This window comes from Schistocerca cancellata, chromosome 2 (assembly GCF_023864275.1).
Source record: "Schistocerca cancellata isolate TAMUIC-IGC-003103 chromosome 2, iqSchCanc2.1, whole genome shotgun sequence".
NCBI classification, from domain to species: domain Eukaryota; kingdom Metazoa; phylum Arthropoda; class Insecta; order Orthoptera; family Acrididae; genus Schistocerca; species Schistocerca cancellata.
In genome coordinates this window covers 810,252,381-810,265,883 of record NC_064627.1, presented here as the reverse complement: position 1 = coordinate 810,265,883, position 13,503 = coordinate 810,252,381, and the positions used below count along the sequence as shown (strand labels likewise).

General features: G+C 43.5%; 1 protein-coding gene across 2 annotated transcripts in view; it reads right to left on the bottom strand.

Annotated features, from left to right (window-relative positions):
• Window positions 1-3,543: 3,543 nt before the first annotated feature.
• Window positions 3,544-13,503, bottom strand: part of LOC126162680 (CSC1-like protein 2) — a 201,547-nt gene continuing 191,587 nt past the window's right edge. For both annotated transcript variants that reach the window (XM_049919333.1, XM_049919334.1), the window contains exons 14-16: window positions 10,996-11,132; window positions 10,539-10,819; window positions 3,544-3,935 (exon numbers count right to left, since the gene is read on the bottom strand). In XM_049919333.1, the coding sequence (XP_049775290.1) occupies window positions 3,642-3,935; window positions 10,539-10,819; window positions 10,996-11,132 (712 nt within the window). In that variant the 3' untranslated portion in view covers window positions 3,544-3,641. The remainder of the gene's footprint in view (window positions 3,936-10,538; window positions 10,820-10,995; window positions 11,133-13,503) is intronic.

Below are 13,503 nucleotides of genomic sequence, written 5' to 3'. Positions count from 1 at the left end.
TTGTTTCCAAAACATGCTGTGAACGTATGAGGCATTGAGAGCACAAGCGGACTAACCTATACTTTTTGTGCATTTAAGTATTGACACAATGTGATAACGGTATACGATTATTATATAATGCCTATTGATATTTGGCTTATCTGAATGTTTGTCGCATTTAGCAATGTACACATTGCTGTAGCACTCATCCAGCGATAGATACCATTGACAGCAGGAGTGAACATGTTCATATTCAAAGATGTCCAGAGGTATCTCAAACAGTGACTGTTCACAAAATGCAAGCTGTTTTCCACACAAAAACTCAATGAAATACAAACAATACTTTACTTATTGCTATATTGTGTAATCGAGCAAAGATCACTTTTAATGTTGTGTTTACAACAAAGTATGAGCAAAGTAAATTTGTGCTTTTGAGTTTATTTGTTATAAATTAAATAATTTTGAAATGAAAGTACTCATATATAACTTATGCTACAACTTTTAATAAATTTTCAGAAAATATATATATATGACTTCCTCAAATCCTGCCCTGAAATGAGATCCATCCTTCATGAAATCCTCCCCACTCCACCAAGAGTGTCTTTCCGCCGTCCACCTAACCTTCATAACCTCTTAGTTCACCCCCATGAAATCCCCAAACCACCTTCCCTACCCTTGTAACTGTCCCCGGTGTAAAACCTGTCCCATGCACCCTCCCACCACCACCTACTCCAGTCCTGTAACCCGGAAGGTGTACACAATCAAAGGCAGAGCCACGTGTGAAAGCATCCACGTGATTTACCAACTGACCTGCCTACACTGTGAAGGTTTCTATGTGGGAATGACCAGCAACAAACTGTCCATTCGCATGAATGGACACAGGCAGACAGTGTTTGTTGGTAATGAGGATCACCCTGTGGCTAAACATGCCTTGGTGCACGGCCAGCACACCTTGGCACAGTGTTACACCGTCTGTGTTATCTAGATACTTCCCACTAACACCAACCTGTCAGAACAATGGAGATGGGAACTTGCCCTTCAATATATCCTCTCTTCTCGTTATCCGCCAGGCCTCAACCTCCGCTAATTTCAAGTTGCCGCCACTAATACCTCACCTGTCTTTCAACAACATCTTTGCCTCTGTACTTCTGCCTTGACTGACATCTCTGCCCAAACTCTTTACCTTTACAAATGTCTGCTTGTGTCTGTGTGTGTGCGCGTGGGTGTGTGAGTGGATACCTGTCCTTTTCCCCCCCCTAACTTAAGTCTTTCATTTCAGCAAGATAATGCATGCCCTCACATGGCAAGAGATTCTACTGCTTGACTTCATGCTTGCAAAACTGTACCTTGCCCAGCAAAGCTGCCAGATCTCTCCCGTTGTGAACTTTTGGAGCATTATGGGGAGGGTCCAGCAAACAGCTCAGGATTTTGATGAACTAACACACCAAGTGGACAGAATATGGCACGATGTCCCTCAGGAGGACATCCAACACCTCAGTCAGTCAATGTCAAGCCAAATAACTGCTTGCATAAGGACCAGAGGTGGACCAACACATTATTGACTTCCTCAGTTTGGTGTACATGTACATCACATTTATCAATTTCCATTGTTGCGGCTGATTTGTTTGTTTGATGCGGCTGGATTGCTGTGCCACCTACCACACTCCCCAGACTAAAGCCCTTGTGACTTCACAATGTGATTCCTAAGACAAAAGAAGAACTTCATAGCATTCACTTCAGAACTATTACAGACATTTACCTGGCAGCAGACTGATCTACTCCCACTATCAACACTACTGGCAATGCTTAAGAGTATACTGAAGGACAGTAAAACTTTAAATATGTATCCAATTTGTATAAATTGTAAATAAATAGTTGCCACTATTAAAGTTCCAACCTTTGTAGAATTTGAGAGTGGGGGGGGGGGGCAGAGGGAGGCAGAGGGGGGGAGAGAGGAGCAGAGGGGGAGGGGAGGGAGGAGAAGGGGTGGGGAGGGTGGAGAGGGGGAAGGGGGGAGAGAAATAAGATGAGGAACAGGGGAAATACTAAACTCATCAGGTTAAAAAGGGACATTGTTCACAAAAAAATTCCTCAAATGTCGTAGCAACGAGGTGCTTTATTTAAGCTTTAAGACTAGCCACATTTCGTTGTTGTTGCCCGATAGTAGAAACGACTAACCAAAACACAAAACATTCCTCCATGAACTCGAAAAAAAAAAAAAAAAAACACACGCACACACACACACGCACACACACACACACACACACACACACACATTTCCCCATATTTTCTCTATTGCTAGCATTTGGAGAGTGCCTTTATTTTATATTTCTGTGTTGTTCGTTATCAGAGGTTCATTACAAAACCCCTGTGAAAGTAATTAGTGCTGATACTTAGATGCAATGCTAACTACGGTATTTCCACAATTTTTCATAAAATAATGAAGTTCTATAATTAAATAAAAATATCATAAAATGTTTTACTTGAAATCTGAGTGTTTGATATTTTATATTAAATGGAACAAGTTATAGTTAATGCTATATTTCAGTATGTTCATAGCAATTATGATCTGTGGACAATACTATATTTTGTAGTGTTTACAAATCTATTACAATGCAAGGAATTATTATCATAAATATAATTCTTAAATTTATTAATAAATATACACTATAATAATGTAATAAAACCACAGCACATTACTTTTCAGTCAGTCTGTATCACAAGAGAGACAATAATGATACCCCACAATACATTTTATGCACACAAACAGGAGACGGAGCAAACTACATTTAATGGTAATATATTTTTGTGTCAGACACCCCACAATTATTTTACAGGTAATCAGAGATAACCTTACTGTTCACTGTGTGATACTTATGGCTTGAAAAAGTTAGTTTCAGTACCACTTCGGTAAATACTGAATGTCAGTTTTACTGTTTAAATGTCTGGTAAGCATTAGCTGCCACTATAAACAATACTGGCACATAAATTAAGAGCCATTGACACTACACTGATCAAACTGACGTGTAGTAAAGGCACTAACCTACAAAACTGAGTTGTTGAACCCAACTTTTAAATTAGTATTTTAACATGTTAAAGTCCAAAATAAACATACTGAGCTTTCACTCACAAAGTAAATGTTTTAAAATATGTCAAAATATTTGGTATCAGTCATTGAATTAATTAAAAATTATCCAAAACCTAACACTGCAGGATGAGAGCGTTACTTTAACATAGGTAACTATAACTTCACTGCTTCAGTTCCACTGTCCATACTAAAAACATTAAAAACCATGCCAATAATTAAGCTGATGCAAAAATCCAGATAGTGTAATGCAATTAAAAGTTCAGATAGCACCATGAATAAATGCATAAAGAAACGTACGACAGTGCAGGTACATAATACACTCCCCCTCCCCCCCCCCCCCAAATATGCTTTCATCAATATCTTTGTCCAAAATTAGCGTTCACAATCTTCATAAAAAATTTATAAGAAAGATATAGGAAACAGAGATCATAGACATCAAAAAACCACTGCTTGCCAGTGTACTAATTCTTCAGCAATCTCTGAAGTATATGGAACTATTTATTCTTCTGTGACATATTAAAACTTGTATCTAGACTAGTAACAATATAAACTAGTATGGTCCGGAACCCATAGGCTACACTTCAGCACCATGCCCGCCCTCATAATCCTGATAAAGTAGTATGTGGTCAGGTGACGTTAGAGCTGCTGGCCCATCTGGTGAACCAGTGCCATACGTCCTCCTCAAAACTGATATTCCCTCAGCAGGTGTCTGCACACTCACAACATCTGGTTGCCTTAAAACAGAGGGCCGAAGAACAGCTGGAACAAAGCGGTGCTGGGATGTGTAAACTGTCCCATTTCCACTGTTGTGCTCAGGGCTTGTGTGTGTTGAAGAACTGGGAGACTGCCAATTGTTGTGTGTGCCATTCTGTAAAAATTGTAAAATTTGTGAGCTTCACTTTCTCATACTAAACACTGACAAACAGTAGCAACAAAAATGTATATGTCAAAACAATGCAATCACATTAGGACCACTATCATCTAGCTGCTAAACTACAAATGATTAACAGAACATATTGAGGAGAATACCTGACAGCATTACTTAACAATTTCATGAAAGTATTATATATAAAAGTTGTTAAAGTAATTCACTCTGCCATTTTCTGTCACATATGAAAGTAAACTAGTATTAACACCAATGAAAAAAATAAAGAGTTAGAATATACATCCAACATTTTCTATTTTCATCAACTGAAAATATAATAAGTTTTATATCAGTCAGTCTCTCACACACTCACACACACACACACACACACACACACACACACACACACACACACACACACTTCCCCCCACCCCCCCCACCCCCCACCCCACCTACCTACCTACCTACCTACCTACCTACCTACCTACCATAGCTGCACTTTAATGCCAGTAATTTTGTTATGATAAGTTATGATGAGTAAGCTATAGTATGCACAATGATGTCAGCTGTCCTCGTGTGGCTGCTTGTTCAAGTAAGCATAGCTCATTATGTGCATTCTCCCCACTCCCACCCTCCACTGCTCCAATGCAAGGTGCAGTGGTACATGCAACATCACTGCCGAGTGGTTTGTGTGTGGAGGGGCGTTGACAGGAATGCACATCTACGCAATGTGCTATCGAAGTAGCTATACATTATATGACTTGCACATTATGCAACAAATTTAATAGTTTTTTAACACTTTATGTTTGCTGATATAAAGAAATATGTTCCATTCCCAACCTCTTAGGAGCTTTTTAGAGTAGCCTACATTCTTCCTCGGGGTTCAAGCTATACTCCTACCAAATTTAACTGAAATCATTTCAATGCTGTAGTTGTGGAAACATAACAAGAGTTACTTCTGCATTTATATATAAGCAGGATGTTAAAAAAAGAATGCTGGGATTTTGAAAAAGTGCTACTGAAAATTGTTCAACTTAAGAGAACATAACTTTATTGTGTCGTAGGAGCCTTCACCTTGACATGTGCCAAAGAGTTTTCTACTGGCATGTGACACACCCCAGTACGATGTTGACAGTGCAACAGAATGCACACTGGTTCTTGGGTATGCTGAGTTTAGATCAACTATTAGTGTGCAGCACTGCTTTTGGGAAACTTACCCAGGACAAAATGTACCTAACAGGTCAACCAGTTTTGAGACACAGGAAGTGTGTTGTAAAGCCAGCTGACAGCAAGTGAAGACAAATAAAGAAATCATGCGCTCATATATCAGAAGACTGAAAAAAATCTCTTGCTTGACGAAGTCTTCAGTTGAACATACCAAACACTTTTCGATGTCATTTATAAAAGGCTATGACTGCTTGCCTACAACATTCAGGTTAGACAAAATAGAAAACTGACCGATTGCCCTAAGTGTACAAGCTTCACCAGTTTAATGTTAAATGAAATTTATAACAATCCAAATTTTCTTAAACAAGTGCTGTTTTCAAACAAAGCAACATTCCATACAAATGACTGTGTAAAAAAAAAAAAAAACACAATTGTAGGCATAATTTATCTTGATATGCCTGAATTGCTGGTGTGTGAAGAAAGAAACTTAATTTTCCTTCAATTCGACATTTAAATCATTTCATTTCATTATCTTTAACAGTTTTTCTGTAATGCTCATTGAAAATCCTTTTTGGAACACTGCAAACAACACGGTGTCCCAGGAGAAATGGTCAACATTCAGGGATATGACAGATGATCATTCAAAGCAAAAATACTAGTAGCAAACATGGGCTGTAAAATGCATACCTTAAGAGCTATGGGCACTTGTTCATCTCCACTTGAAATATTACTGTATCTCATTGCTACCTATCAGAACCCCTCCGAGAGCATTAAAGATAAACACCAGTCCTAATTCTTCAATTATAAAGTGACCTGTTTCCAAATTAAATAAAAAATAACCACTATTTCAGTATACATGTAATTCGAAAACGATGCTTTGCTGATTAACATTGTTCTTATGTGAGAAACATAATATAAATGTGAAATTAATACTGTAACTAATCGAAAGAAATGTAGCACATGGTCAGGATGTACCAGTAAACCTATCAGTATAAAATTACTACAGCAAATTAAATAGAACATATAAATAAAGCATGTTAATTGAATTTCCGATATATGTTAGCACTAAAATTCAGGCACTAGTTGATTTGTTATAAACAAATTTAGAAATGTAATTGTTACCTGTAACATAATTAGTCAGAAAATGTTATATTAACTCGTAACTAAGTTGAAAATAGTTTCACATTGTTCAGCACTGAGATTGTAAATTTTTAGCAATGTGTAGCTCATATTCAGTTTAACTTTTAATTGTGATTTTACTTAAAATTGTAATTTTCATTGTAGGTAATTGTTAACAAAAGTATAAATACAGGTCACGCAGGCACCTTGGGAGCACTCTTTTTTTGGCTAGGGTTGCGAGCGAATGTATTGTAGGCTCACTCGGTTGTTGATTGTTGTGAACACTGTGTCGTTTGACGTCAACTTTGGGTACATGTGATGTAACCGGTACAGTCCACCAGGCTCAGACACCAGACTCCTGGAAATATATTGGTATTAAAACTGCACTGTACTTTGGAATTTATTTGGACTCTTCCGCAATCCTTTTCATAGGCTGCACAGCGACGAGACATGAATCCAGGAATTTTACAAAACTCCGAGAACTAAACAACTCTCAATGCTGGTAGAATTGACGTGAAAACACATAGCCTGGGCATTTCACTCAAAACATTTGCAACGCGGAGGTGGGAAAATATAAACATCTCACACTCCTGTAAAACATCTCTTCTAATGAAGTAGTCCTCACAGTATGTATGCATTTTACAATCCATGTTTACTGTACTCGTTTTTTTTTTTTTTTTCTTTCTTTTTTTGCATCGAATGATCCTGCCTGTCATGCCCTAAATACTGAAATCTGCACAGATTTATTTATTTATATTTTTTTACTTCAGTTTAATACTTATGTTATTCACAAATTGCAACATCACCTAATCTTTTCATGCTAATTAAGGCCATAGAAGCATAGTCTTTTCTATAAGTACTTCTAATTTAAAAGCAATTGTCGTAGCTGGTGGAGGAGGTATTTTTTAATTCTGTCTTTTGAGTTCTTGTCATGATATTTCTGCAGAAACTTTCATTCCACAAAACACATTTATTTAGAAGTCAAACACCAATTTTCATTGATTAGCTTTAAAAATATTTTAATATAACAATGTTTTCATACTAATTTCAATCCCTTATTTCAGCCTACTTAAGGGTTGCCAAACAGCAATTTTCATAAACGTAGCTTTGAAAATGCTTAAGTAGTTCTTTAATAATTTATTTCCAAAGCATTTCACCTCCACAGGGGTTATATTTCCAAAAATTCTGAACCATGCATTTTTTTTATTTTGACTAAAAAACGAAATAATAATTTTCATAGTTATAACTTCAAAACTGCTTTAATAGTGACATATTTTAAGGAAGCCTTCCATCCCCTATTTCACCTGCTTAGGACGTAATTTCAAAAAATCCCTTCTTAAGTAGTGCCTACAGTATACGATCAACACCTTCAGATTTCAAGCTTCTGTCCTTAACAGTTTAAACTAGGCACTGATGAGTAAGTTGAGGACAGTTATAACTGTTTCATCCAAAACTTCCTCACTGCAATTGCCATAATTTGATTTTTTTTTTTTTGTGTTATGAAAAGAAAAGATTGCTACTCACCATAAAAATGACACACTGAGTAGCAACACACACACACACACACACGCGCGCGCGCGCGCACGAACACACGCGCGCGCGCGCGCACGCACACGCGCGCGCGCGCGCGCGCACACGCACACGCGCGCGCGCGCACGCACACGCGCGCGCGCGCGCACGCACACGCGCGCGCGCGCGCACGCACGCACACGCGCGCGCGCGCGCACGCACGCACACGCGCGCGCGCGCGCACGCACGCACACGCGCGCGCACGCACGCACGCACACGCGCGCGCGCGCACGCACGCACACGCGCGCGCGCGCACGCACGCACACGCGCGCGCGCGCACGCACGCACACGCGCGCGCGCGCACGCACACGCGCGCGCGCGCACGCACGCGCGCGCGCGCGCGCGCACGCGCGCACACGCGCGCGCGCGCACGCACGCGCGCGCGCGCGCACGCACACGCGCGCGCGCGCACGCACGCACACGCGCGCGCGCGCACGCACGCACACGCGCGCGCGCGCACGCACGCACACGCGCGCGCGCGCACGCACGCACGCACACGCGCGCGCGCGCACGCACGCACACGCGCGCGCGCGCACGCACGCACACGCGCGCGCGCGCACGCACGCACACGCGCGCGCGCGCACGCACGCACACGCGCGCGCGCGCACGCACGCACACGCGCGCGCGCGCACGCACGCCCGCGCGCGCGCGCACGCACGCCCGCGCGCGCGCGCACGCACGCCCGCGCGCGCGCGCACGCACACGCGCGCGCGCACGCACGCACACACACACGCGCGCGCGCACGCACGCACACACACGCGCGCGCGCGCACGCACGCACGCACGCACACACGCGCGCGCGCGCACGCACGCACGCACACACGCGCGCGCGCGCACGCACGCACGCACGCACACACGCGCGCGCGCGCACGCACGCACGCACGCACACACGCGCGCGCGCGCACGCACGCACGCACACACACGCGCGCGCGCACGCACGCACACACGCGCGCACGCACGCACGCACGCACACACACGCGCGCGCACGCACGCACACGCGCGCGCGCGCACGCGCGCGCACGCACGCACACGCGCGCGCACGCACGCACACACACGCGCGCGCACGCGCGCACACGCACGCGCACGCACGCACGCACACACACGCGCGCACGCACGCACGCACACACACGCGCGCGCGCACGCACGCACGCACACACGCGCGCGCGCACGCACGCACGCACACACACGCGCGCGCACGCACGCACGCACACACACGCGCGCGCACGCACGCACGCACACACACGCGCGCGCGCGCACGCGCGCGCACGCACGCACACACACGCGCACGCACGCACACACACGCGCGCGCGCGCACGCACGCACACGCGCGCGCGCGCACGCACGCACACACACGCGCGCGCACGCACGCACACACGCGCGCGCACGCACGCACACACGCGCGCGCGCGCACGCACGCACGCACACGCGCGCGCACGCACGCACGCACACGCGCGCGCACGCACGCACGCACACGCGCGCGCACGCACGCACGCACACGCGCGCGCGCACGCACGCGCGCGCGCGCACACGCACGCGCACGCACGCGCACGCGCACGCGCGCGCGCACGCACGCACACGCGCGCGCGCGCGCACGCACGCACACGCGCACGCGCGCGCGCGCACGCACGCACGCACACGCGCGCGCGCGCGCACGCACGCACACGCGCGCGCGCGCGCACGCACGCACACGCGCGCGCGCGCGCGCACGCACACACGCGCGCGCACGCACACACGCGCGCGCACGCACACACGCGCGCGCACGCACACACGCGCGCGCACGCACACACGCGCGCGCACGCACACACGCGCGCGCACGCACACACGCGCGCGCACGCACACACGCGCGCGCACGCACACACGCGCGCGCACGCACACACGCGCGCGCACGCACACACGCGCGCGCACGCACACACGCGCGCGCACGCACGCACACACGCGCGCACGCACGCACACACGCGCGCGCGCGCACGCACGCACGCACACACACACACACACACACACACACACACACACGCACACGCGCACGAGACCGCTATTTCTGTCACCTTTACATCAGAATGGCATTCTGGCCAGAGCAGCTGGAAACGGTGATCAGGTGTGCGCGAGGTGTGCTTTCTGGTGGCAATGTGTGTTTTCTTTTCTGAAGAAGGCTTTGGCAAAAAGCTCAATGTGTAACAGTTTTTCATTGTGCCTGTCTGCAACTCAATGTGTCATATTTACGGTGTGTACCAAGATTTCCTTTTCATAATGTTGAATTTCCAACCTGGACTTCCCACAGTTTGATTTTTTTTTTGTTTCACACACATTTATTTTGTTGCTCCTCTTACATATTTTTCCTTCAGTTTTTCTCTACTATTTGCTGCTCTTGTTCATCCTGTTGAGGTATTCATTTTAATTTGTCTCTCAACCTACCTGCTTGTGTTTCTGTTCATGCAGGGACCTCAGTGAATTCTTTAGTTTGTAATTAGTGTTGTTTCCTTTGGCCTTCTTTGTAACAGAAATAAGCTACAGTTTTCAATCTCTAGCACTTTTGTGGCTATCTCAATGTACCTGTCTCCTATTTCTGCTGCTTGGTAAATAGAAAGTTTCTTTTACAACTATATTTTGTTGTAGATGTTCATGTAGCACAAGTCATAAAATAAAGACCGTACCAGAGAAAAGAAGAGAGAAGAAATAGTAAGCACATTGAAATGAGTGTCATAAATCTAAAAAAAACTTAATACCACATTAATATATATTTTTATAACCTCACCTGATAAGATATAGGACTGAAACCCTTGCAGCAGTGGAACACTACCTGTGTCCACAAAAACACCATTGTAATGAAAAACCCAACTGCAGAATAAATGGTGATGTCCCTGAAGCCATTCCTTATGTATGACAGCATAACAAAACTCAGTTGCAGCAACGAAATTGAAAATATTACAATATTTATGGCTGATGCATGTATGCGTGAACTGATTTTTGATGGCCCATATGCCCAGTATATGTTGTAACGATCAACAAAATGCTTTAGCACCATGTATAAAAGACCTGAAATTGTACAAAAGTATGTGATTATAAATATGCATGTACGCAATTGCTTGACTGTTGCACATTTACAATGTAATTTACTGCAGTAAAACATTAAAAATTACAGACATAAGATGACCTGAAATTCATACATAACAGTAAATTTAGTTTAACCTAGTAAGTACACAATTAATTACCACATGGTGTGATTAGTGGACAAGGTAAACTGTATATAACTGTTGTGGCAAAGATCAGTAGCGTCCAAGCATACTGAACCCCAAAAGGAAATTCGTAGAAGATAGCTTTCCGAACACTTGCACTTTCTGCTTTCGACCTGAAATAATAAAATTATGTTGAGAATTATTCTTTTTACACCTTGTCTGTATTCTATGGCAAAGCACAAAACTGACATTAATATAACTATAAACAAAAAATCTCTCACACACACACACACACACACACACACACACACACACACACACACACACACACACACACACACCTCACTCTTAAGAGTTTTCATGCATGAAGGGATATTGCAGTCTAACTTGAAAATCATTTCTGTATTTAATTTGTGTAATATCGTCTACTGAAAGGAAAGCACAAGCTGCATCCATAGTAAGTACATTAAATATCTAAAAATTAAACATTACTATATTCTATCTTTCGACAATGGTTTAAACTTCCAGACACACATGCTTTTTTTTAATTCTGCATGTGTAAGATAAATTACACTTAATTAATTATTACAACAATGGCAAGAAAAAGTGATTGCATCTCAACAAAAAAATTAAGAACAAATGTGAAGTCTACAAAACTGTAATTAAATTGAATTAAATTAAATTAAGTGCTGTCTAGAAATCACAATAGCTCTCAATATGACACTGACTTTCCTTGACAAAACAGTTTGCAGCAGAATTAAATTTATACTTCACTGCCTTCTCACTGTAATAAGTACAAAAGAAATAACAATTTTAAGTTAACATAATTAAAGAAATAGTCAAAACATATGAGGTTCACTCAAAAAATTCTGGCGTTCACCCTCAAAATTTTTCTACACTTGCCTTCTACTTATTGTGCATGGTCTCCTTCGACATAACCTTGTCACAATTGTGCACCATTCCCAATGCCATTTCCACTTCCAGAAGATGTCTTGGTATGCCTGTGGCTGGATTGTGTGAAGTGCTTTCTGTGAAATGTCTTTTATCTCACCTACTGTTACAATTTTTTGTCCTTTCAATGAGGCTTTCAACTCAGGAAATTAAAGAAAAAGACCAAAGGGGCCAGACCAAGACAGTGCGGAGGATGTGGCAGCACAGTCGGTTTGTGTTTTGTACAATAGTCACACACCACAGGGGCAAATATGCAAGTGTGTTACTGTGATGCAAGAGCCATGAATTGTCTCACCATGTTTCAGGCCATTTCCTTCTCACAGGATTTCATGACATGATCCAACTGAAAGGTCACTGTCTTCTGCAATCTCTTGGACCATCAGTCTTCAATTGGCATGCATAATTTTGTTGACATTCCTGACATGAGCGTCATCAGTAAACGTCGAAGGGTGTCCTGAAATAGGATCACCTTTAACTTCTGTCTGGTTGTTTTTAAACCATATGAACCATTTATAACATCGAATATGGCTTCAGTACTCCTCACTGCAGGCTTCCTGCATCATTTGGTGTGTTACTGTATGGGTTTTCTTGAGTTTCAGGCAAAATTTAATGCAGACGCATTACTCCTCTAACTCTGCCATCTTGAAATTCACAAACTGTGTGACACAACTTCTACTCACTACAGCACTGAACATTAACAGACATACAACAATGAAACTTCTGGTAGTTACAAATTTAACACAGGTACATCCAGGTATGCCAACTGCATGTCATTTAACACAGGTACGTCCAGGTATGCCAACTGCATGTCATTTAACACAGGTACGTCCAGGTATGCCAACTGCATGTCATTTAACACAGGTACGTCCAGGTATGCCAACTGCATGTCATTCCACCACACCAGTGACATGAAATTACGAATGTTCCAGAATTTTTAGAAGAGACCTCGTAATTTGAATGTGCTTGTTTAAGTATTTAATTTTACTCTTATTACTGGATCTCTGACCACAAGTCTTTAAAAAACCTCAATACGTAACTTCAAATCTAGTTTCATTAAATAAATATTAAGTATTTCACTGCACAATCATAATCTGATAGAACTGAACAATGATAAAACTGAATCTTTTGTACTAATAGTCCATTTATTAAGAAAGATAAGCTAATACAATAGAAAGAAGAGTCATTATTTCAATATTACACAATGTCAGGAACAGCATAAATGAGGTCGAACTGAGCAGTTCCTATGACAGTACTATCAACTCAAAGCTGTGATTTGTTGTATAGCTGAAAGCAGCTCATTTAATGCAAGGAAGAAGCCACTGACTCGGGCTGTGTGAGAATATCAAGCAGCCACTGCATCAGTGTTGTAAAGTATTACATATATAGTACGTACATACACCAAGCAGATTGTCCCAGTGGGGAATGAGAATAGCATCAAGCATTTTCTGCATTTATGGCTCCCAAGAGAGCACATGGGCTTCTTGAAAATCAAAAGCAACTAGAGCGCAAGTGATTTTCAGCTATTGCCAATCTACAGTGTTGTCCAAGTCTCACACACACCACTTTCATGCTCCTGGAAGTGTGTGGTAATTT